Source organism: Rissa tridactyla, chromosome 1 (assembly GCF_028500815.1).
Source record: "Rissa tridactyla isolate bRisTri1 chromosome 1, bRisTri1.patW.cur.20221130, whole genome shotgun sequence".
In the NCBI taxonomy this organism is placed as follows: Eukaryota; Metazoa; Chordata; class Aves; order Charadriiformes; family Laridae; genus Rissa; species Rissa tridactyla.
The window spans coordinates 131,685,318-131,707,561 of NC_071466.1; the positions used below are offsets into that span (position 1 = coordinate 131,685,318).

The window sequence follows — 22,244 nt, forward strand, 5'->3', positions numbered from 1 at the left end:
TCTACCCACAAGGAATTTCCACCTTCCACAAAGCAACTGACTGTTCTTAAGGGAGTCATTTAGTTTACACACGAGTACAACGTATTTCCTATAGGCTTGCCCCACAAATATGCCACAGATCCTCCACTTCCCTGTCACATATGTGGAGACAAGATGTAAATTACTCTGAAGGGTTGGAGTTAACATTTTGTATTACAGTGTGAGCTTAATATTTTGTCAGTTGGAGGTGGGTTTATCAGCCTTTCATTCAAAACTCCTTCCTTACTTAAAGAGAAAAATTCTCTTTCACCAAGATTGTCTGGTGCTTAAGGTCTTCATCAGTCTAATCCTGGCTTTACCAACATCACTGTGAAAACATTCATGTGAAGGTGCAGATGGTAATGGTTAATGTGCTGAGGGAAGGAATTGCATTGCATGTGACAGAAAAAGAAAAAGAAGATTGAAATTATGAAGGGTGAAAAAAAAAGTGACAGAAATACTATCAGCAGTTGCCTCTGCTGAAGTGCTGCAAGTGCGGCTGAGATTTTTTTATCCTGGAGGTTGCACCTGAACTTCAGTTTCCATCTAAGCACTAAACATAGCTACCATATGCAACCTGAAACTGAACATCAGAGTTCAGCCTGTGGTAAAACAAATCCTTGATCCTAGGCATGTGTGCATGGCAATGCATTGGATTCATTACTTTCTGATTATTTGAAAATTTGGAACCCAAAAGCATAAATTAAGGGTGCATCTGGAATTATCTGCTAACATGGTTTTAAATTATCTTGAAGAGCAATTCAAGAGAGAAAAAAGTGATAAAGGCTTTAGATTATTAGATCAACATATCACCCACTTCGAAACCTGTTATACCTCTCTGATAATATTAATTACAATCAATTATAAATGTTAAATATCAAATATAAGCTAATATAATACAAGCCAGAGACAAATCTCATTCAACCAGCCTGTTCTCAAACACTTCAGCCACCTGTAAGAAAACGGGGAGCAGGTTCTGTCAGACATCTTAAAAGCCTGTCTACCTTTTAGTTCTTGTTGTTCTTCACACTGCCTTTGCAGCAGAGCCTGAAAATGTTGCGTTATCTCTGCAGAAGCCAGCTGAGTATCTACAGCATCTATTTACTCACAGTGGAGCTTACATAAGATGGAGACTACATATTCAAACGGCAGTGTTTTAAAAACATCAGTTTTCCAATCAATTTGGTTTGTTATACATTTATACTCTTTTTCTTTCCCTTTCCAAGCTAGTATGATTTGGGGAATTCCTTTGTAATTAAGATCTTTCCTCTGTCCTGGATGTTTTTGCAGCACTGGTTACCAGGAGAAATGTCATTTCTTTACTGTGTTTTTTTCCCAGTAGCAATGGGATTTTCTACTTTTGTGCTATAGCAAAAAAAAAGAAAAAACAACCCAAAACCACACTCTTATGAGCCTCTGGTTCAGCACAATTCCTCCTTCTCCTGAGACACTTACAGTCCTGGGCTTTGCTTCTGCTGGAAAAACGGCCTGTATTAGGAAATCTGTGTCCCCCACAATGCCAAAGGAAAGGGCCCTGAGAGCATCATCCCCCTGCCTGGAGGTCTGGCACCCTGGTTCACTGCCAACCTAGAGATAGCGCAGCTGAGGGCTGCCCCCCTTCTCTCTGGTGGCCTTAGATGCAGGGCTGTGGTGACACCTCAGCAAGGCCTGACCTCCACCTTCCCATGGGAGCTGCATTTAGGCTGAGGCTCCAGTGCTTGGCCCCACCTGAGCTATGGCTACAACCGTGTGACAGCCATGCCTGTCTCCCATCAATCCGGACCTGTCGACCAACTTGCTGGCCAGACCTCAGACTCATCTCATTGCTGTGGACTTGCTTGCTGACCACAGGGCTGTGCCCGTCCCTGATTGCTGTCACCAGACCTGATTGGCTAACTTATGTTCCTGGCTTGACCTCACACCTATCCCATTGCCATGGACCTGTCTGGTGATCTGGACTCCTGGTTGACCAGAGCTGCCATCTCCAGGCCTGCCCTACTGGCCTTGCTCAGGTCCTGTGGGATGGGGCCCTGGCCAGTGAGGTCCTTGCTCTGCTTGTGGTGTTATGGCACTCAGCTCCCTGTTCCTTAGGGAGCAGCTGGCCCTCCTTGTCCCCTGATGCCAGAGTATGGCGTCAGGCGTCTTGTATGTGTCTGTATGGAGTCTGTATGGAGTATGGCATCTTGTATGTGCCACACACAAGAATGGTCCCATGGTCTGTCTGGATCAGCATCTTGTCTCTTGCAGGGGCTAGTTCTTTCTTCCAAAATACATGCTGCCATCCAAGAATAAGATCCAGGTGGACGTGAAAAGGGAAAACAGGCTACTCATCTTTATCAAAGGGGCTGAGTGAAGAATTATAAATCAGCCAACGTCCATTTGTTATCTGGAAAGGTAATGAAACAAGCTGTTCGGCAATCAGTGTGCAAGCGACTAAATAACAATAAAGTGATGAGAAACAGGCAGTGTGCATTTGTCCGGAACAAATCATGTCCAAGTAACCTAATTTATTTGTTTGCCGAGATAACTGACTTAGTAGGTGCTGAAAGGAATAGATGAAACATATTTTGACTTCAGTAGGGCTTTTGACATTGCCTTGAACACCACTCTCATAAAGGCAAATAGGACTCAGGTGGAATTAACATGAGAGAGGGGTGTGATTGAAAAGCAATTCCCAAACTGTAGCAGGGGATATTTTCCTGTCAATAGGAAGGTATATCAAATTAAGACATCTGATCTCTCTGCTGGGATTGATTATTTTAATTAGTGACTGACTTTAATGGTGGAACTGACCTTTGACTTCAAATTTCTGCAAATAACACCGAGTTGGGCAGTACCACACTTTGGAGGCAAAGGTTTGAACAAAGGTTTAACATTGCTAAATGACAGAAAGAGAAAAACGACATGAAATCCAATAAACATAAGCACAAAGTGTTACACTTTGTGTAAAAGAAAACTTGAATCCTCAATTTCAAAATGAGGAAAAAATGTGTAGTCTTGGGTAGCATACCAAAGCATACTATCACTCAGGGCAAGTAGTTTAAGAAACCCATAATTCTGCACTGGAAAGTGTGAACTATATGGAGAGCCACTTTGTCATAAGGACAACACAACTAGGGAGGGACAATGCCCTGACACCACACTGATCTTCCGATTTCAAATACGCATGGCACCAAATGACACAAAAATTATTTGCAGCTTCCAGAGCTACTTTGGTTTGCAGAACACCAGCCTTGTGCAATCTGTCACATTGAGCAATGTGGCATGGCCTGGACATGCTTGTGCTTTGTTTTACCTCCTGCTGTTCCCTGAAGCTTCTCCTGTCTGGGAGAAGATGTAGTCCCCAGTTTCAGCCCTCAGGCTGCCGGCCCTGACAGAGTGACCTGTGGGTCTGCAGAGGGCAGTGTGTGAGAAGGGAGCTGTAGGGTTCAGGAGCCATGGTCTCTACAGAGTGAGGAGGGGAAACCACACGTCTCCCAGTGCCACCACTGCTTGATACCACATGTCCCAGTAAGAGGCAAGACAGTCACAAGAGCTCAGAGGTGGCATCGCACAGGTCTCCTGGTCTGTACAGCATACTCCAGGCTGAAAGGCAAACACTTTGCGTTGCAACATCCATCTTCCAGCAGATCTCAAATGTTGGGTTTTTTGCCCTTAATGCTACTTCTTGGGACTCTGACAAAAGGCAGGGTGACTTGAATGGCAGCCTGCTTCAAGGTGAACACAGAAATCACTGACAATTGTTTTGTTTTTTTCTCTTGGCAGAGATCACACAAAGGCCCGAAGGTCAAAATGACAGCATAATGCACGCTGACTCATTTTGCTGAGCTTTGCAACTTTTCCTCCAAAGATGACGAGTGACCCCCAGGAAATCTCTCAAGTCTTGAAAACAAAACCCACAACTTGGAAAGCTTCTGTGGCCGGAGTCACCGCTGTTGGAGACTGCAGGCTGGCTTTGTAAAACTGTGGCTCCTACAAGTTCATCCTCAGTCTGAAGAACGTTTCTGATTGCTTTCTAGTAACGCTCTGTCTTCTCTGACTGAAAAGTGCCTCCCTTCACCATGGGATCTGATGTATTTCCCAGATGTGTTTTCAACGGAAGAATATAGAAGGTGTAAGCCATGAGAAAGAGTCCCCTGACACTTTCACAGCCCAGCAGTATTGCTCTCATCTTGCTGGAAAGGTTAAGGGTATTGTTTGTAGCAGTTTCATGAACGACTCAAAGAATACGAGATGCACCAAGCCAGCTTGAATTAACAAAATGACTTTTTTTTTGTTGCAGCCTTTCACACCTTTGGACTGAACCAAAAGATGAGGGCATTTATCCCAAAATTACAAGCAGCCAAAGATAAAGGTTGGGGAAGGCCCTCTGTGAGATGCGTTGCAGGTACTAGCCGCCACTCCAGCAAGATGGCAGAGTGGGGTGAGGATGCTGCTGACTCGGTGGGCAGGGGGTGTTGAAGCCCTGTGGATGCCATCCCCATGTGCCTGACTAAGCCGGTGTGCCCCATAGCTCACAGCACAGCTCCCCAAGGCGAAAAGCTGACAACCGACTGCTAGAGGCTATCAGAGCAGATAACCGTCTGCCAGACCAGCTCAGGATTTGGGGCTGGGCACAGGGAGGAGACCCTCCTCCCCGGGGCCGGCCGGCCTCTCTTCCCCTCCCCTCCGGCCGGCGGAGCGTCCTTCCCCGGGGAAAGTTGCTCAGCGCCCCCCGATCGAGGGGCGGGGGGTGTCCGGGGTTGCTTCCCCGCCTCCGCCTGTGCGTGTCGTCGAGCTATTTATTTAAATTGCAAATAAAGCGCGTCGGCGTCTGCCCTGCCGGGGAGAGACAGTCCAGGTGCCGCACCGGGCAGCCGGCCGGCCGGCAGGCGTGAGGCTGCCTCAACGGGCCGGTAGCGGCAGGGACGAGCCTATGGCCGGGGGGGCCGCCCCGGTGTCCGGGGCTCTGCTCTGCGCCCTGCTCTGGGTGGTGGCGGAGGCGGTGGGGGACGGCCCCGGGGGCAGCCCCGCGCCCGGCGCCTTCGGCCGCGTCTACCGGGGAGCCGTGAACATCAGCGCGGAGCGGGTCTACGCCTTCGCCTACAGCAGCGAGCCCGGGCAGGTAGGAGCGTCCGCCGGAGCGCCGGTTTCTCCGCGGCGGGGAAATGTACTGTGCTCCCCTCGCCCTCCTTCCCTCCGCCGGTGCGGGCGGGGGGGGCGCCGGCGCCGCTGCGGCTCCGACGCTGTGCGGGAGCGGGCCAGGCTCTCTCTGCGCGCCCGCGGTCCTACCCGCATCCTCCGGCCGCCGCGGGGGCCGGGAACCGTGCTGCACCTGCGGGCTCCCCTCGCCCTCCCATGGGCTTCCCTGGCACAGTCAGGGCACCCCGGGGCTACGGAGCGAGAGGGTGCCGCTGTCCCAGAGGTCACGGGGTGGGCAGGCGGTTTGGTGCACCCCTCGGACGGGGGTTTGGCACCTAGCGCCTTTAGCAGCAGAATGGGTTTGAAGTGTAGAAGGATATTATGAGAATAATAGTACTACCAAAAAAAAAAGGGGGGGGAGAGGGGGAAGTGTTGCACTTAATGAGCCTTTTTTAAACACCGTTTTTCACACTTGAGCGCTTCGGTAGAATCAGGATGCTCTCCCCTGGGAGCTCGGGAGGTGAGACAGGGCAGCGCAGTTGAGGTGTGATGTGAGAGGGCTGCGGGGCAGCACTGCTAAAGCTATGGCTGCTTGCGATGGGGAAGGAAGCCGGTCATTTATTTATGCCTAGCTATTGCGGGTTTTCCCCCTCCCCACTTTTTAATGTCGTGTTTATCTCAATAGCTAAGTGGTACCTTGGAAACTCTGCCCCCGTTGTCTGGATTGAGTGTTAATCACTGGGTAAGATGTTCTGATGTCCCAAAAGATGGTAAACCAGGCAAATGAATCTTCCCTCCTGTCCTCAGTTGCACAGGACAAGAGAAAATGGAAAACACTGCTTTTCCCACACTATATTTCTAATGCTTCAATGTAGAGGGAGTTGGTAGAGAGCATGACAAAAGGGTGGGGGGAAGCAGGGGAAGGTGGTGTTAATCATCCCTTGCTTTGCTTTACTCTGAAATTCCAAAAGATACAGACCTTTAAAGACTGGTCTTTCTTCTCTTAATGTGTGTTACTATGTAATAAAACGTACCTGGTATTTATGGGGCAGGAGTTGTGTGTCAACGGCTATGATGTAACTGAGCCCAGCATTACTTAACTGTTGGGTGTCACCACTGAACCCAGGAGGTCAAAAGCACACTTTGGGCATGAGCTTCCTTGTAGAAGCTGGTGGTGAAGGAGTTGGCTTCTTCAGGTGTTACAGGTATTGAGTATTATGATTAGGGCCTGTTGGTAGATCAAATGTTGTCAGGGGCTAGTTAGCAGAGACAGCATGGGTACTGACTTCAGTTAAAATGAATCTAGTTCCTTCAATTTAATGTGCTCTTTGATGCTGTGTGTTTTGCCGGACATCTTCCACAAAGAAGTTTTCTCTCCTGGAAGAACTAGTGTGATAGCAGAGTGGGAGGAGGCAGGGAGGGAGTACAGGGCTGCTTGGTGGTGTTTGCAGGTATTTAAATGCATCTTCTGCTTGATGGCTACTTTTGGACCATTCCCATGGCTGTGAAGAGCCATAGTCCAGGCCAATGCTGCATTTAAGTGGAAACTTTAGTGGAATAATCTCCATGTTCCTGTATGCTGGAACGTGAAATCTCTGCAGAGATACTGAGCTGGTCAAGAGGATATCTAAGATCGGAAACTTCAGGTTTGAGGCTTAATATTTTTTTAATGCAGAACTCTCCAAGCACTGCCATGAACGTGCTTAAAGAGGGCTATGCAACCAGCTCCTGCTATGAAAACTGATTTGGAAGAGAAAAACCACTTAAAGATGGACTGTCCTAGGAGGCTTTCTGGTGAGGGATGCCCAGAGCAAGTTCTGAGGATAGAGAAGGTCCTAGAGAAGGGAAGGCTCCAGGGAGACCTTATTGTGGCCTTTCAATATACAAAGGGGGCTTATAAGAAAGATGAAGAGAAGCTTTTTACAATGGTCTGTAGTGACAGGACAAGGGGCAACAGTTTTGAACTGAAAGAGGGTAGATTTGGGTTGGACATAAGGAAGAAATTCTTTTATAATGAGCATGGTGAGGCACTGGAACAGGTTGCCCAGAGGAGCTGTGGATGCCCCATCATTGGGAATGTTCAAAGTCAGATTGGACAGGGCTTTGAGCAACCTGATCTAGTGAAGATGAACCCCTGCCCATGGCAGGGGGTCTGGACTAGATGATCCCTTCCAACTCAAGCCATTCTATGATTCCTCACTGGGAAGCCCTATAGATGCTATTCCTGAGCTGAACCAGCAGAAGCCTACAAGAAGGTGTCTGGCCTAATTGGGATAATTGGTTGCAGGTGTGTGAAGTCCCTTCCCCAGCTGCAGCCCTGAACTGATGAGAGGCAAACATGTCTGGGTCTCCTCTTGCCAGCTTGGTCAGAGACAGAGGTGGATTTGTTCTGGTGGTCCTGCATCTCCCTGTTGATGAGGATCACTCAAGGTTTAGAAGCTTGGTAGTAGAAATCTTGACTTTAATCTGAGACCATGCTCTTGGGAGCAGGTTTTTCTTGTGCAAGAGCTGTGAAGATACTTAGGGGCATGCTGTCCTCTGGGTAGTTTGTTAGATCTTCTGAAGGAAGGCAAGTCCTGGAAAAACTCAATGTGTTAATCATTGCCTTTCACTGCAGCTTTAGCCTCGAACTCTTAGCGAGTGGTGCATCAGCCCGTGTTTGCCAGTTGCCTGCCACTTGCAAGCTCTCTGTTCTTCCTGGTCTTTTCAGTCTCCTCCTGTCTGTGCTGATGGCAGGTCAGCCAGAAGCCTCTGATACCTTGAGGCAGATACCACATGGACCATTAACCTTAGTTACAGGAAATTTAATTGAATAAAAAGAGCATTTTCCATGTGGAAGGGCTGCAGTGTGTGAGTTTAATTATTTTCCCTCTGAAGCAAAGACAGGTCTGGAGTGGTCTGGCTCTGAAACAGCGATTTGTTTTCCTGATGCTGCAAATTCTGCTGTTTTCCCGCTCTCTGCTGCCCTCTCTCGTGAGGGCAGGCCTACAAAGCAAGGGACAAATTGGAGCCAGAGGCAAGGCGTGAGAGCTGATTTGTGACCCATCAGTCCTCTGTAGACTGTGGTTGCTCATACGCTGTGGCTGCCACAGCACATCTGAAAATGCAGCTGAATAGAGCAACACTGAATGATGGGTAAGAGAAAGGAGGGAACAAGACCCGTTACTCCTGTTTGGTGCTTTGGAGGCTCCGAGCTTCCTGAGAAGTGTTGCGCTTGCCTGGTCTCAGAAGATGTTCTTCATCCACATAATCTCGTTTACTCCCTTGGATACAGGTACGCATGCATGAGGGAAGGGAAAAAGCAAGTCCTATGAGATTGCTCACAAGCAGATGTATATAGAAGGTGAAGAAAGTACAACTCAGGGCTCTGGAGCAGAGCTGCTTTGAGACAGGCAAGTCACTTCCCTTCTGTGCAGCTCCTGGATGTGTAAAATGATAATAAGGGTACTTATATGCTGACTAAGTCACCTAGCTGAAACTCTTATGCATGTGCACATTGCCAGATCTCTTCTCTGCCTGTGTGTAGAGGGAGAAAACCCCTTCTATGTGCTGTGCAGAAATACTTCACCTTGTGTCTTGAGGCAGGAGATCTGTCAGGCCATTCGGTACTTGGCAACTAGGATTTAGGTCTTAATTCCTGAAGTGGAGCTGTAAAAGTAAAGTTGTGCTGAGGAGAAGAACGGCCACCTCTCCTGCAAGGGGCTTGTAGAGTTGGCTTGTGACAGAGGGATGTGTCAAACTCCTTCCTTACGGTGGAATGTCTTCGTTTGGTATGGGATCATCTTATTGCTTTTCTAGTTCCCTTTTCCTCCTCCTAGCTGCACTTTGAAACTTTCCTCTCTGCACAAGCTGTTTAATGTTTAACTGTGAGTGTAAAAAATACAATATTAAAACCAGCTGTTGTGCCTGTCACTATGCACCTATGCTCTAATATACACATCTGCCTTCGCTGTTAGAAATCTGGTGAACAATCAGTTGAGCAAACAGGATTACCTTATTTTAGGATCACTTAACCTGGAGACATCCAGGATGGGGAAAAAAATGAGCACGCTCATGAACATCTCCAATTCCACATATTCAACATGTCCCTGCTTGGGAGGGAGAAAGGAAGGACAACTGATTTGCTGGAGCTGCTTGTGTTGTATGTTCCTACCCAGAAAACTGAACAAGAGTTGTGAAATATTTTCCACTGGACTTACTGTTGACTGGAGAACACTTGATGTGACAAATGGAGAGAACCTGCTTAGTTCCATGATGGCAATAATACAAGGGCTTCCAAAAAGAAAAAATGTGTGTGTGGGAGTACTGAGGGAATTCAGAATGAGTGACTCTTTTTCACTGCTGCAAGCTCTGGCAGTTGCCAATGGTTAATTTACTGAACACACAAATGCCACTAACATTGTTATTGGGGATATTTCCTGTACAAAGTCTTGAGTGGTGCAGGAGTATATCATGAGGAAGACTACTGTTGGAGACCACAAAAGTTCTTCTTCCTAATCAGAGCTCAGGCCAGCTGAATGCATGATTTGGAAGTTACATGGGCTTATCTTTAGAAAACCAAGTATGTCTCAGGAGAACAAGTTTTCAACTTTCCATTTGTAGGCAAAGCTGCTGCAATCCAGACACAGCTCTTGGACATTCATGCAATGCATTTTGGTTATGATGAGCCCAAAGGCTGAGTAGTGGGTGCACCTATATGATGAGCTCAAAAGCTGAGCAGTGGGCTGCAACTATTTTAGGAGAAAGAGTGGGTGGTATTCTCCTCCTCCTCCTCCCTTGCCAGGACTAGGAACAGAGCCCCAATCTCAGTTCCCATATGGCCCAGCCTTACTGTAAGCTGTGATTGGCAGTAGATTGAGCTGTGGCTTTCCTCTTGAGCAGTTGTGCCGTGTGAGGATGTGTAGCCTTGGAGTGACTGTTCCCTATGTGGACTGTATCTGAGGGGTGATGAGTTAAAAAAAAAAAAAAAAAAAATTACCCTTAGTGAATTGGTGAGAGAGACTGTGTGCCACCATAGAGGCTTGCTAACATCATTACCCTTTCTTCTTTCATGACTGCAGTTGGGAAAAAGTTGACTGACCTAAGGGAAGAGTGGAATCAACACTAGCAAGAAGAACAGAAGTCTTTCAATTAGATGCCTTAAACTTTGTGACCCTCTAGTAGAGACCAAGCGTCTTTTCCAGCTCAAAGAGCGTGATGCATTTGGGTTCCTCTGTCCCTTAGTGAATGGGCCTCTTAGGTGTGGATGGCACTTGCTTTGCTCTAGGCAAGGAGCCAGAACTGGAATTCACCCATTCCTCTGGGATTGTGTGATGAGTCACTTGCTCAGACTAAAGCCATCTGTCGTAGCTGCAGGGAAACTACACAAGGCAACCTGGTTTAATAAGTGGCAGTGATCAAATCTGTGTTTACTGTTCTCTGCTGCTTCACATGCAAATGTAGGTCCCACTCCAGCAGCACACCTGTCTATTGGCTTCTTGGCTTATTTTGAGCTTCATGCATACAAGTCTTTAGGCTGGAACCTAACTACCTCAAGTATTCCCTTGCTCTCCTGTACGTCTTCTCCATAATGTCAGTCTTGGCTCCAGCCCAAATTTCAGCCCACAGCTATACCATGCACGCAGTAAATCTTTAGTCTCCTGTTTGGAGTTGGCCGAACCTGAGCTATAATGGGGGAACAAGTTAGGTTCTGTCTTCCTTAATGCTGAGTGGAAGCCCACCATATTAGCCACAAAGATGCAGGTAAAAAACAAATAAATCGAGGAGACTACAAATGTTTGAACAGGAAGATCTCCTAAGGTCAGTAGAGCTCCTGTTATTGCAGGATCACTGGGGCCTGAACACTGTTGCTTTTTGGTTGCTGGCTCTAGTTTGTTCACCACAGGACACTGGAAGGGCCTCAGTACACCATTTCTGGAACCTAATATTAAATTCCTTATAAGGCAGAAATGTAGGCACAATGTCAAATCAAGAAAAATCAAAGCAAGTAATAGTATATGATATCTGAAGTCCAGCAAGGTTCAACAGAATCCTTTTGAAATAACTTTTGTATGTATAATTTATCTTTTTTAAAGAAAAAAACCCCAACCCCAGGAGATGACAGTGTAGGCAATGTAGAGCACACAGCACTTGGAATGCTCTTGCTGCTTCTCAGTGGGGTCTCTTGGCCATTCCTCACCCTGCCCAGAGCCATGCTGAAAGCTCTTGTTTACAGGAGAAAGCAAAAGTAAACAGAGAGAAATGATGTGGGGAATATGCTGAAAACACAAGCTTGACTGTCGTTCTCTGCAGCAGAAAATACAGTCTTGAAGGCTTTGATTCTGACAAAAATGGGATATCTGAAGACAAGAAGGCCAACAGCATCCTGGCCTGTATCAGGAACAGTGTGGTGAGTAGGACTAGGGAAGTGATAGTCCCCCTATACTCGGCACCGGTGAGGCCTCACCTCGAGTACTTTGTCCAGTTTTGGACCCCACACCACAAAAAAGACGTTGAGACGCTGGAGTGGGTCCAGAGAAGGGCAATGAAGGTGGTGAGGGGTCTGGAGAATAAGTCTTATGAGGAGCAACTGAGGGAACTGGGGTTGTTTAGCCTGGAGAAAAGGAGGCTGAGGGGGAGACTTTATCACTCTATACAACTACCTGAAAGTAGGTTGTAGAGAGGTGGGGGTTGATTTCTTCTCCCAAGGAACAGGCGACAGGACAAGAGGAAATGGCCTCAAGTTGCACCAGGGGAGGTTTAGACTGGATATTAGGAAAAATGTTTGCACTGAAAGAGTTATTAAGTATTGGAACAGGCTGCCCAGGGAAGTGGTTGAGGCACCATCCCTGGAGGTATTTAAAAGACAGGTAGACATAGTGCTTAGAGATATAGTTTAGTGATGGTGTTTGGCAGAGTTAGGTTGATGGTTGGACTAGATAGTCTGAAAGGTCCCTTCCAACCTAGGCAATTCTATGATTCTATGAAAGAATGGTATGGTATGTGGCGTTGGTTTGAGCTGGGGATGGGATCATGTGTCCACCTGAGATCCCTTCAAACTTAAATTATTCTTTGGCTTTCTGTGATTTTGTTCTTTGTGGATTTCCCTCCCTAGGGGGGCAAAAGAGAGTACATCTTGAAGGAGGCCATTGGTTTGCAGGCTTCAGGAAAAAAGCCTGAGAGGTCTGCTCTGGTTTCTTACAGGGTGGCCCACAGACCTTCAGATGGTTACTTCAGCGCTGGCAAGAATTTTATTTTGATTTCTAATGTGTAAGCTAATACTGTCAAGCCCGATCACTTGTCATTGAAATAAAGCATCTCCTTTGAATTTGGATGTCGTTCTAAATCTTAAAATGACTCTCTTCTTGTTGGCTGTGCTGCTGTTTAAAATCAAAGCCGATCAGGTTTTGTTGTTCCCCCTGCCACCACATCCCCACCCCCCAACACGTTTAGGTTAAAAAAGAAAAAATGTTCTGAATAAGAGTAACTTTGTCAAAATGTCTCTCCTCAGTTTGAAATCTTTCCAAGAACAGCACAGCAATTTATAATACAAACATTTACATTGTAAGTGGAGGCTGAGATGTCCTTAAATAACTTGTGCAAAAGTTGTTGGGTAGGAAGGTATGCTTTTCCTATACAGACCTCATCTACTCTTTCAGGGGATATTTAGGGAATGAAAGTGCAGTCTGTAAAAGCTGTATTGCAAGGGTGTGCCATCTGCTCGGCTTGAGAATATAGTTTAGTACGTTTGCATAAGCAAACATTATTTCCTGCTGTGTATACTTAGAGGAACACAGAGGATTTCAGAAACAGCCTTCCTTACTTTCTTTATGCTGATGTTTTTCTTTGGGCATAGAAATAGCTACTTCAGTGTGGTTTAAAACAGATGAACAATGCTTTGGGGGAAAAAAAAAAGATAATAAGAAAACACGTGGGATACATAATTCAATCCACATCTGAAGTGTCACTGAGACGAAGAACTTGGGAGCCAACAAAGAACCAGATATTTGTGTTGTGACAGCAATCCCTGGAGTTACTGCTGTGAGCTTGGGGCGGCAGCAAATTTGGAAATGTTATAAACCCTCTTGTTTCAAGGGTTGCCCTAGCCCAGAGTTCCAGCTGCTGTGGGTTAGAAAGATGCTATTTATTAGTGAGTAGTTTGTTCCTTAACTGGCTAGTTAAAAAAATATTATTTCTTTGTTTATTTTTACTGTCTTCCTGAAGTCTGAGGGTGGTCTGAAACAGGTACCCATTTCATCTAGCATGGCAACTCCCTTTTGTTTGTGGCTGTCCTGGAGACTCCCTAGTGACATTGGTTAGACGACAAAATTTCAAAAAAGGAAAAAGATAAATATTAACATGCTTTGTATTTGTCTTACTTCTATTTATGCTGCACAGATACTGTTGCAAACAAGTGAACTCATGGGAATGACCATGGCAGACTGTAAGTCCACACAGCATATTTGTATGGAGTGGAACTTTTAAATGAAAAATACTAATCCTGGAACAATTACATTAATGTGACTGCGACTGCGCTTGACATACACAGAGTCTGTCGCTGAGTTATGCTGCTTTGGAAATTTAATACTCCTGGCAGAAATGCTGGAAGAAAACTGTGGGCCAAGGCTATTTGACAGATTGCTTTTGGCAATTAAAACTTATTGACGTTGGGGCACAAAGTCAGACAGAGAAAGGCTGAAAGGGAATGCTCCTCTGAGCTCTGCTTTTTTTGTTGTCCCACAGGAGTGGTGCTCATATCTCATAGGAGGGAAGGAAAGCAGTTCTGTAATGCCTGTCACTGTCTCATAACTGTTTTCCTTCAGGGTTTCAGCTTCCCCCTGCTGTGTTGTCAGTGGGAAGAGCAGCCGAATTTGGTGCTGGCAGGTATGTGCTTTATTCACTGCCTCAATTGCTCTAGCCCATCCAACTGAATCCTACTTCACTTAATTTCAGGGTTTATATAAAAATGAAGCACCTCTTTCTTGTGCAACAGCAGACAGCAGCAATTCAGTGGCTTTTGTAGATGTATCCTGTTCTGAGACCTTCCATTATAACTAGCAGCCTGTGTGTTTGCTTGCCGGATATGTTCCCTGCCCACTGGCTTGGCTTGGTGCCTTGTTAGGCCCACAACCAAGTGCTGTCACAACGTGGACTGATAAACCGCAACGGTCTTGCAAGGAGCAGCTTGCATGTGGGTGCGGCAGAGAACGTGGCAAAGCCCTGGTGTGATTCGAAGGTTTTGCTTAGCATGAGATGGTGGAAAGGAATCCACAGTAATGCTCTTGAAAACCTTTGCTTGCAGCTGAAATTGTTGTTGCAACCTCCTGCCTGCCTTTAAATTCACATCCCTACAGTCTTAAACTGTGTAATCTCTGTGGGAAATGCAGACTTAATAATCAGTCCAAGGACTCTTTCCTGTCAACAAGAGCCTGGTTTATTTTGCTTAATGTTTGCAGCCATGTTGCCCCTGTTCAGCTGTGTGAATTTGTGACTGGCTCCTTCTGCCTGTTCCCGTCTAGAGAGTGGAATTCAGATGCACTTTTTTATTTCTTTCCTCTTTTTTTCTTTTTTTTTTTTTCTTTATCCCCCTGTCTCCAGGGTGGTGACAGAACTGAAGTACAAATATTTGTCTTTCCTGGTCTAACACATTTTTATATAGTGCTGAGAGCTCTCTCTTTATTCAGCTGTCTAACTGCTCTGTCCACCTTGAAATACAGAAAAAAGCTCAAGGTCAGTCATCTGAGAAACAAAACTGGCATGAGCTTGGTTGGTGAATAGAGATGCACATGGCAGAGGTGTTGGAATGGAAAGGAATGGGAGGAGCAGAAGTCTCTAAAGCAGTCCTGACCCTGCCTCAGCTTTGCAGTGCGGAAGGCAGCAGTGTGGCTGTTGCTGACAAACTGTGCAGGATCTGGCTGTCAAAGGGAGTATTTGGTACACAAGGTTGTTTCCCAAGATCCAGCCTGGACTGTTCCACCTCAAACCTAACTGCAGGTATCCGCGTGAAGCAAGGATTTCAGCTTGGAACGTACAGGTGAAATCTAGCACTGTGTTATAGTACCAGTGTAGACAGCCTTCTTATGTGTGTATAAGGAAGGGGAAGGGAGAGGTGCAACTTGTTTTCTGCAGTGCTGGAAACAGTCTGCTTCCAAGTGAAATACCTCAGCAGTGGTGGCATTGCAGGAGTGTCAGCAGCCTGGTTGACTCTCTTACTGCCCGGGCAAAACTTCCTTCTCATCTCACCAAGGCTGAGTGGGGGTGGATGATGATGAGGCTCATAGTCTTCTGCTCTTGTGTGTGTGATTATTATTATTTTAAATGAAAACTGTGCTTTTTAGCTAGAGTCCCACTTGTCTCTACATGTGACATAGGTAGGACCTTATTTCTGTGTTTGGAGGGAGGATTGTATGTGATGGGAGCAGTGGTTCTGTAGCAGGGAGGGTGTGTATGTCGTCTATATCAAGGCAACGGAATCTAGAAGCAAAACATGAATTAAAAGTTTAAGGTAGGTTAATTGTAACATAGACTGAAAAAGCACAAACATCAGTTCATAGGTGCTATATTGTTATCCCTGTCCCTTATGCTTCTGACAGACAGTTCACCCTGCCAGGCAAAATGGCTTCCTCCAAGACACTAATTAGGGCTCCTTCCACTCTGTAGCACAAAATCAGAGTGTGATTGACAGCAAATGAGAGAAACCCTGTTTGCAGTAAATGTTAATCCTTTCTCCGCTCTCCCAAGCTTCCTTATAGTTGCACGTAGGTGCTGCTGAACTTTGTTGCTCTGATATCCCCAAGCTTATTTGCGAGTGGTGGGGAGGGTCTGAAGGGACCATTAGTTGGTGGGAACTCCTTGCACAGGTTTGACCCACTAGCAAATCCCACCTGTTTTATTGCTGTGTTTTGGAGGAATGAATAGCTATTATGTCAGGCAGAGGCCCACCATACATTGTGCTGCTGGGAGCTGCTGCTATATTTCTGAGACTTGTGAGTGGAGAATGGAGCTGCATCCTTGGGGTGGGATCTGGCCCTTCCACTGGAGGTGCAGGATCTGCCCACAAGAGGCCCTGTGTTGCTGTGGTGACAGCCGCAGGGTAAATAACTAGATGGGCTGGAATCTCAGTTGCCATCTGTCCAACTTCTTAATCACTGTTTTTTTTTCCCCCTTGGATTTTATTATAAAGTTTTTGGTGGAGTTAGGTAGTGTGGTGCTCATGGTTGCTCTTCCTACATCTGCACATAGCGCAGATCAGAGGTATTCACTGCAAGTGAATTGTTAATATATTGAGGTAAAATAAAAAGTACACTGGAGTCTTCTTAATGAGCTGCTCTGTAAATGTGGATTCTGATGTTCCTCTCTGTCTGAAACACCTATTTTTGAGTGTGGCTTGGGAAGCAGCTTTGCCTGTGGAGAGTGCAGAGAGAAAGGTGAGAGGAATGAAGGGTGTGTAATGGAATCACACCTGTGAGCCCATACTTATTGCAGAGGTGGTCCTGCCTCGATGCAGCTGGATGTTGCTCCATATTGTCAGACCTAAGAGAACTCAAGGCACTTGAATATGGGCTTTTATGGGAACATGGCAAAGGAGCTCTAACCAGCTGTTACAGGGAGCAAACACAGAGCACTGAACACAAGGAAGGTGGAGAGAAATGATGTATGGTGGTAATATAGAATACGCTGCTTCTTATGTGTGTAAGAAATTAGAGTAAGTGCTTAGATTTCAAGGAATATTGAGTCTTGAGAATCTTGCTTCCATCCTCCTGGTAATCATGTTTCTTACTAGTATAACACTAGCAATATTATAAGATAATAGAAATAGCAGCAAAGCTGACTAATTGTTGTGGATGGTGAATGCTAAGCTTAGTTTTGTGGAGAGGGGGAAACCAAATGAGAGGTCTAACTGCTGGATAACAGCAGAGGGAAGGGACCTTCTCTCCCTCTCGGGCTTTTCTCCATCACAGCGTTAATCGCTAAAGCTCATGTTTCCCAGCCCTTGCCCTTCTCTGGGATAGATGGGAAAAAGTTTTTGTTTTGTTTTACTTTTACTATGAGGTTGGTCAAACACTATAACAGGTTGCCCCGAGAGGTTGTGGAGTCTCCACCCATGGAGATATCCAAAACCTGACTCAGCAACGGGTTCTAGGTGACCCTGCTTGAGCAGTGGGTTTGGACTAGATGATCTCCAGAGGTCCCTTCCAATCTCAACCATTCTGGGATTCTGTGATTTATAGCAATGTCCTTTTGAGAGGTCCTTTATGATTGAGCTTTATACCATGGTAGGCACTAAACGTGTAAGTAGCCCGCACCTTCGCCTTTGTGGTGAAGAGGTGCCACAGGGGCAGTGATTAAACCTTTCTTGTTGTAGGGTGTGGGCTGCAGGATTTGCCTCTTGGCCTAGATGCAGAGCAGAAATCCTAGTCCTGAATGTTTGCTCTGTGGCAGCTGTTGCCCAGGGAAATGCTGCAGCTCTTCTCTGGCATAAGGGTGCAAGAGGCACAGGTAAGCCATGCACTTAGTATCCTGCAAGACTCATTTTGCACAAGCTTTGGTCATCAGTATCAAAGATTAGGCTAGACAGAGGTGTCATCTTGGGGAGGTCAGTTCCACTAATTTTATAATAACCTTGGGATCAGTAATTCATGTAATTGCATGAACAAAGTGACTTCGAGGTCTGTCTGCAAAGACTGAAGCTTTGAGGACCACTGGGGTTTTAAAAACAGGCTAAGGTCTCCAGGTGAGATATCAGCAGAGCATTAAAGAGGAGAAGACAAAGATGCTTCAGTGCTGCCCAGAAGAGATGCTACAGATCTGTCATTTGGAGAGCAGAAATATTGTTGGGCAACTGCTAGAAGAGTCAGAGGGATGTTGCTTGGAGGTGGGGAAAGGGGACTGCACCTCAAGTACTGCAAATGAGGCAGCCTCTTGGCCATTCAGTACTGCAGCAGGAGGGTGACAGAGCTGTGTGCTGCGAGCTGCAAGCCCTGTCCCTCTTAACCCGGTGTTTGTGAGGGTCATGCAGTAGAAACTGTACAGGGAGCAGACCTCAGGCTTTGAATGTCTCAGTCACTCTTTGCCCTCAGTTGAGCTCCAAACCTGATGCTTGAGGCCCTCTGCCTCTTTTTGCACACTTGAGCCTCAGCATCTGTAAAATGGAGATGGTTACTGCTGTGGGCATATAGCATTTCATTGCAAAATCAAGAGGTCTTTCAGTAGTTGTACATTAACTATATGGGGGCAGCTAAAACACACAAGAATCTTTGGTTACCTGGGCAGGCTCTGCAGGCACCTGAAGTGGCAGTTGTCACAGCAGCGGGTCTGCCTGAAAATAGGTGATCAGTCCGTAACAGAATGAATTAATCTTGGCATTGTTTATTATTAGTCACGGAAACATCTATTGCCTTGAATTCATAACCGCCCCCTCCCCTCCCAGCTTCTTTCCTTAAAGAAAACTTGACTGCTCTTAGGCTAGTAGAGCATCTAATCAGGAAGAGCCTTGAGATATCAAAAAAAGATATGCTCGGTGCTTTCACCTATAGGCTAAGGATAGAGAAGGAAGTATCACTGTTGACAGCAAAGAGGAGGCAATTTGTAACCCTGTGCACATAAGGGTAGTAGCTCTTGCTCAGGAACATTGCAGCCACCCGGTGTGAGGAGCAGCAGGAGCTCAAACTGGGATGTGGAGTAGCAACAGAAGGCCTGTGCTGAGTAGGGCCTTGACTGTGTCCAGCTTGCAAAGTTTTTCAGCTGCATTATTGCCCCTGCAGCTATGGTCTTCATTATCTTTCCTTTTGTAGGAAATGAAAATGCTAAATCTTCTGGCTAGATTCAGCAATTAACGTTAAGGCTAGCAGGAGGGTGTCAGGGTGAAAATGTGTGTGAATGGAGCACCAATGAGTCACTGTATGAGAAGTTTAACTGTTGGGCTTGTCCAGGAAGTTCTTACAGAGGTGGCTTTGTCTTGTAAAAGAAGGGAGGAGAGTTTTGCTCTACAGAGTTGCCTTGGGCAGTCACAAAGCTGCAAAGCTTTCACACCTGGAGTTCTATGTCTCCACACTACAAGAAATGTATGGGTTTAGTGGAGCGAGTCCAGTGCAGGGTCATAAAGATGATTAAGAGATTGGAGCACATTTCATATGAGAAGAGGCTGAGAGAGCTGGGACTGTTGAGCCTGGAGCAGAGAAGGCTCATAGAATGGTTTGGGTTGGAAAGGGACTGTAAAGATGATCTAGTTCCAACCCCCCTGCCATGGCAGGGATCTCATCAATGTGTATTTCTCAGGGGAGTGTATATGTGTATAAATGCGTGGTGGGAGTGAATGAAGAGGAGGCAGCCAGGTTCTTCTCAGTGATGCCCAGTGACAGGACAAGAGGCAACGGGCGCAAACTGAAACACAAGAAATTCCATCTGACCACAGGAAAAGACTCTCTGTTTTTTTGGTTGGGTTTTTTTGTTTGTCTTTTTTCTACCCTTCTCTGAGGGCAGTCAAAAACTGAAACATGTTACCTGAGAGGTTCTGGAGTCTGTCTGTGGAGATATTGAGAACATGACTGAGCCCTAAGCAACCAGCTCCAGCTCACCAGATGACCTTGCTTGAGCAGGGGGCTTGGACTAGGTGATCTCGAGAGATTGCTTCCAACCACAACAATTTTGTGACTCTGAAAACAAACCTATTTCTGGGCTTTCCAGAATGGGAGATGAAGAAATATATATAGCACAATGAAAGTAAGAGCTATGTTCTGTAGAAAATACAGTCAGACAAATTCAGATGCTGTGTGAGGAGAAGGCTGTTGGGCAGTGACTCCTCACTTACAGTTGTAGTTTGTCTTCTTTCTGCCCAAGTGCTTTTTTCCGTTCTGATGGTCCCGCATGAGTTCTTCCACGCTGCTGCATAAAATAGGACTCAATGTGGTATAAATTTCACCAGTGTGAAGCAGGCTGTCTTCAGAAAGAGTCTTGGAGGAATCACCAATTCTGAAGACACAGAAATGAATCTTCCATTATCAAATGGCCATTTTTTTTGTCAGCAAAGATTTGAAAAGATTTCAGCCTTTACGTGCTCCTTAAAAACATCATCCATGGGGAAGGAGCAGAGATGCCAAGAAGTAAATGAACAGGGGGTGTCAAGTGGACCTAGGAAATGTAACAGGCCTGTAAACTGCGGGTGGAGGGTTTATTCTCCTCATGGAGATGAATCAATACTTGGATCTCTGAAGATCTTGCTTGCCATCACTGTCACTTATTGGATTAGTTGAAATAAATGTGGCGTGCCAGATGATCGCCAAAACCCTGAGAGCATATCAAATTGGGCGGGTAGGAATTCAAACAGTGCTGAAGTTGGAAGTATCATTTGCTGCCTTCCTTCCAGAGCGATTCCAGTTTCTTACATGTAACAAAGATGTGTCTTGGTCCTGCTTTTGCTCTGCTCATCCCTGCCTCTGTAGCAAGCTGAGATAGAATATACGTGCATGTGTGAGTTTTCAGGGGTATGGGTTCTCTTAGGCTACCATCTACTGAGGCCACCTCGGTGACTCAGATTATTTGTCCCACCTGATACTGCAGTTTTCAGTTTCCTGAAGCATCTTCTAGTGCTGTTTTAGAAGGCAATAGCACATCTCAAATGACCCTTTGGCAGGGGTCTTGCAAAGTTCCCTTAGTGGTAAGGATGCAATGACAAACCTCAATACCTTGCAAACTTCGTTGTGGAGAAAAATCCTTCCCTTTTGAAGAGGACCCACAGAACTCTGACTTGTCTGGTGAATATTAAGAAAGCATTTCCTTGCATCATAGGTAGAAGTGTTCAGGGATGTGGTCTTGGCATGGTATTCATATCAAAGTCTAGGCACTCCACAAATTGGCCCAACAGACACTTAAGATTTCATAAAATGTCTAGCAAGGGTCTCAGACTATGAAATACTGGTATTAAAAATAGTTCTTCAGCCGTGTGTTGGCAGTGTAGTGCTTGTCTGCTTATGAAAGAGTATTTGATTACACAGCCATGGCTCTTCAAATAATACGCTATAGAATGCAGGTAGTGTGTATTCTTACCTGTGTAAGCCAAAAGGCATGAGAAAGTAGTAAAGCTGGAAAACACACTGCGCCACTGGAGGTAGATGACTTGCTGAGTATGCACTGTAACGCAATAGTGGGAAAAGCTGGGATTTCTAAGAGGTTTAAGGTCAAATCGTAGAATTATTCTTACTGTATCTTAATAGATATCAAAAGCTGTACTTTTTTGTGACAGAAACATATAGTGCTCTCCTGTGTCTTATAGGATACCTCAGAGCAGGGTCTTTCTGTCTGACTTTTTCTAAACAGCCTGTGAATTTCTGTTTGTGTTTTTGCTCTTATAATCAATATTGAAAATACTTACTTTGCTGAAAAGGAAGATCTAAGGTGGGAAGATGCATCGTTATCACTTGTATTCAACTTTAACTTCTGTGTCCAAAGCCTGGGCAAACTATAAAAGTAGTACTTTTTTTTTTTTAATGCCACTCAGCATTAGTGTATACTTCAAACATCCATTATATTTCTTAAATTGAGAATTCAGAAGAAGCAGAAATGCAACTTTCGAAGTCTTCCAATGAATACAAATGAATCGTACTCATTTAAAGTAAACCTGACTATCTGCAACATATGCATAACCCATGTAGTTTCTGTATTCATGAAGTCAGCGCAGAAGAGAATTTCCCAACATCCATCTTGCGTTTCTGGGTAGTTGAGGATACATAACTCAGTAGTACATTTGCTGTGAGTCTGATGTGAGCTCCCTGTTGCACTGTGCTGATGCACCCAGCTCTGGGGGGTTCACAGGCTGATGTCCAAACAGAGACGGTGTACACCACTTCACCTGTGAAGGCGGGCTTGCTTTAACAGTTTCATAGGCAAAATTCTGCTGGACGTGTAGCTGGAATGCATCCTTTCTGCAATGACAGTTGATTTCCCCACGGGGGGAGAATGGCTTCATGTACTCGCAAGAGCCTGGCTTGAACATCCTGTCTTCATGCTCCTTGGATTTGTTTTCTTCAGTTCCAATGCCAGTTCATTTCTTGCCACTTCTTACAGGGACTACAGCAAACACCTGCAAACAAGCAGAAGCTTGTTCAGCCCAGTCCCTGTGTTTCCCAGTT

General features: G+C 45.8%; 1 protein-coding gene across 2 annotated transcripts in view; it reads left to right on the top strand.

The window, feature by feature from the left end:
• Positions 1-4,912: 4,912 nt before the first annotated feature.
• Positions 4,913-22,244, top strand: part of SIDT1 (SID1 transmembrane family member 1) — a 50,426-nt gene continuing 33,094 nt past the window's right edge. For both annotated transcript variants that reach the window (XM_054222347.1, XM_054222430.1), the window contains exon 1: positions 4,913-5,122. In XM_054222347.1, the coding sequence (XP_054078322.1) occupies positions 4,934-5,122 (189 nt within the window). In that variant the 5' untranslated portion in view covers positions 4,913-4,933. The remainder of the gene's footprint in view (positions 5,123-22,244) is intronic.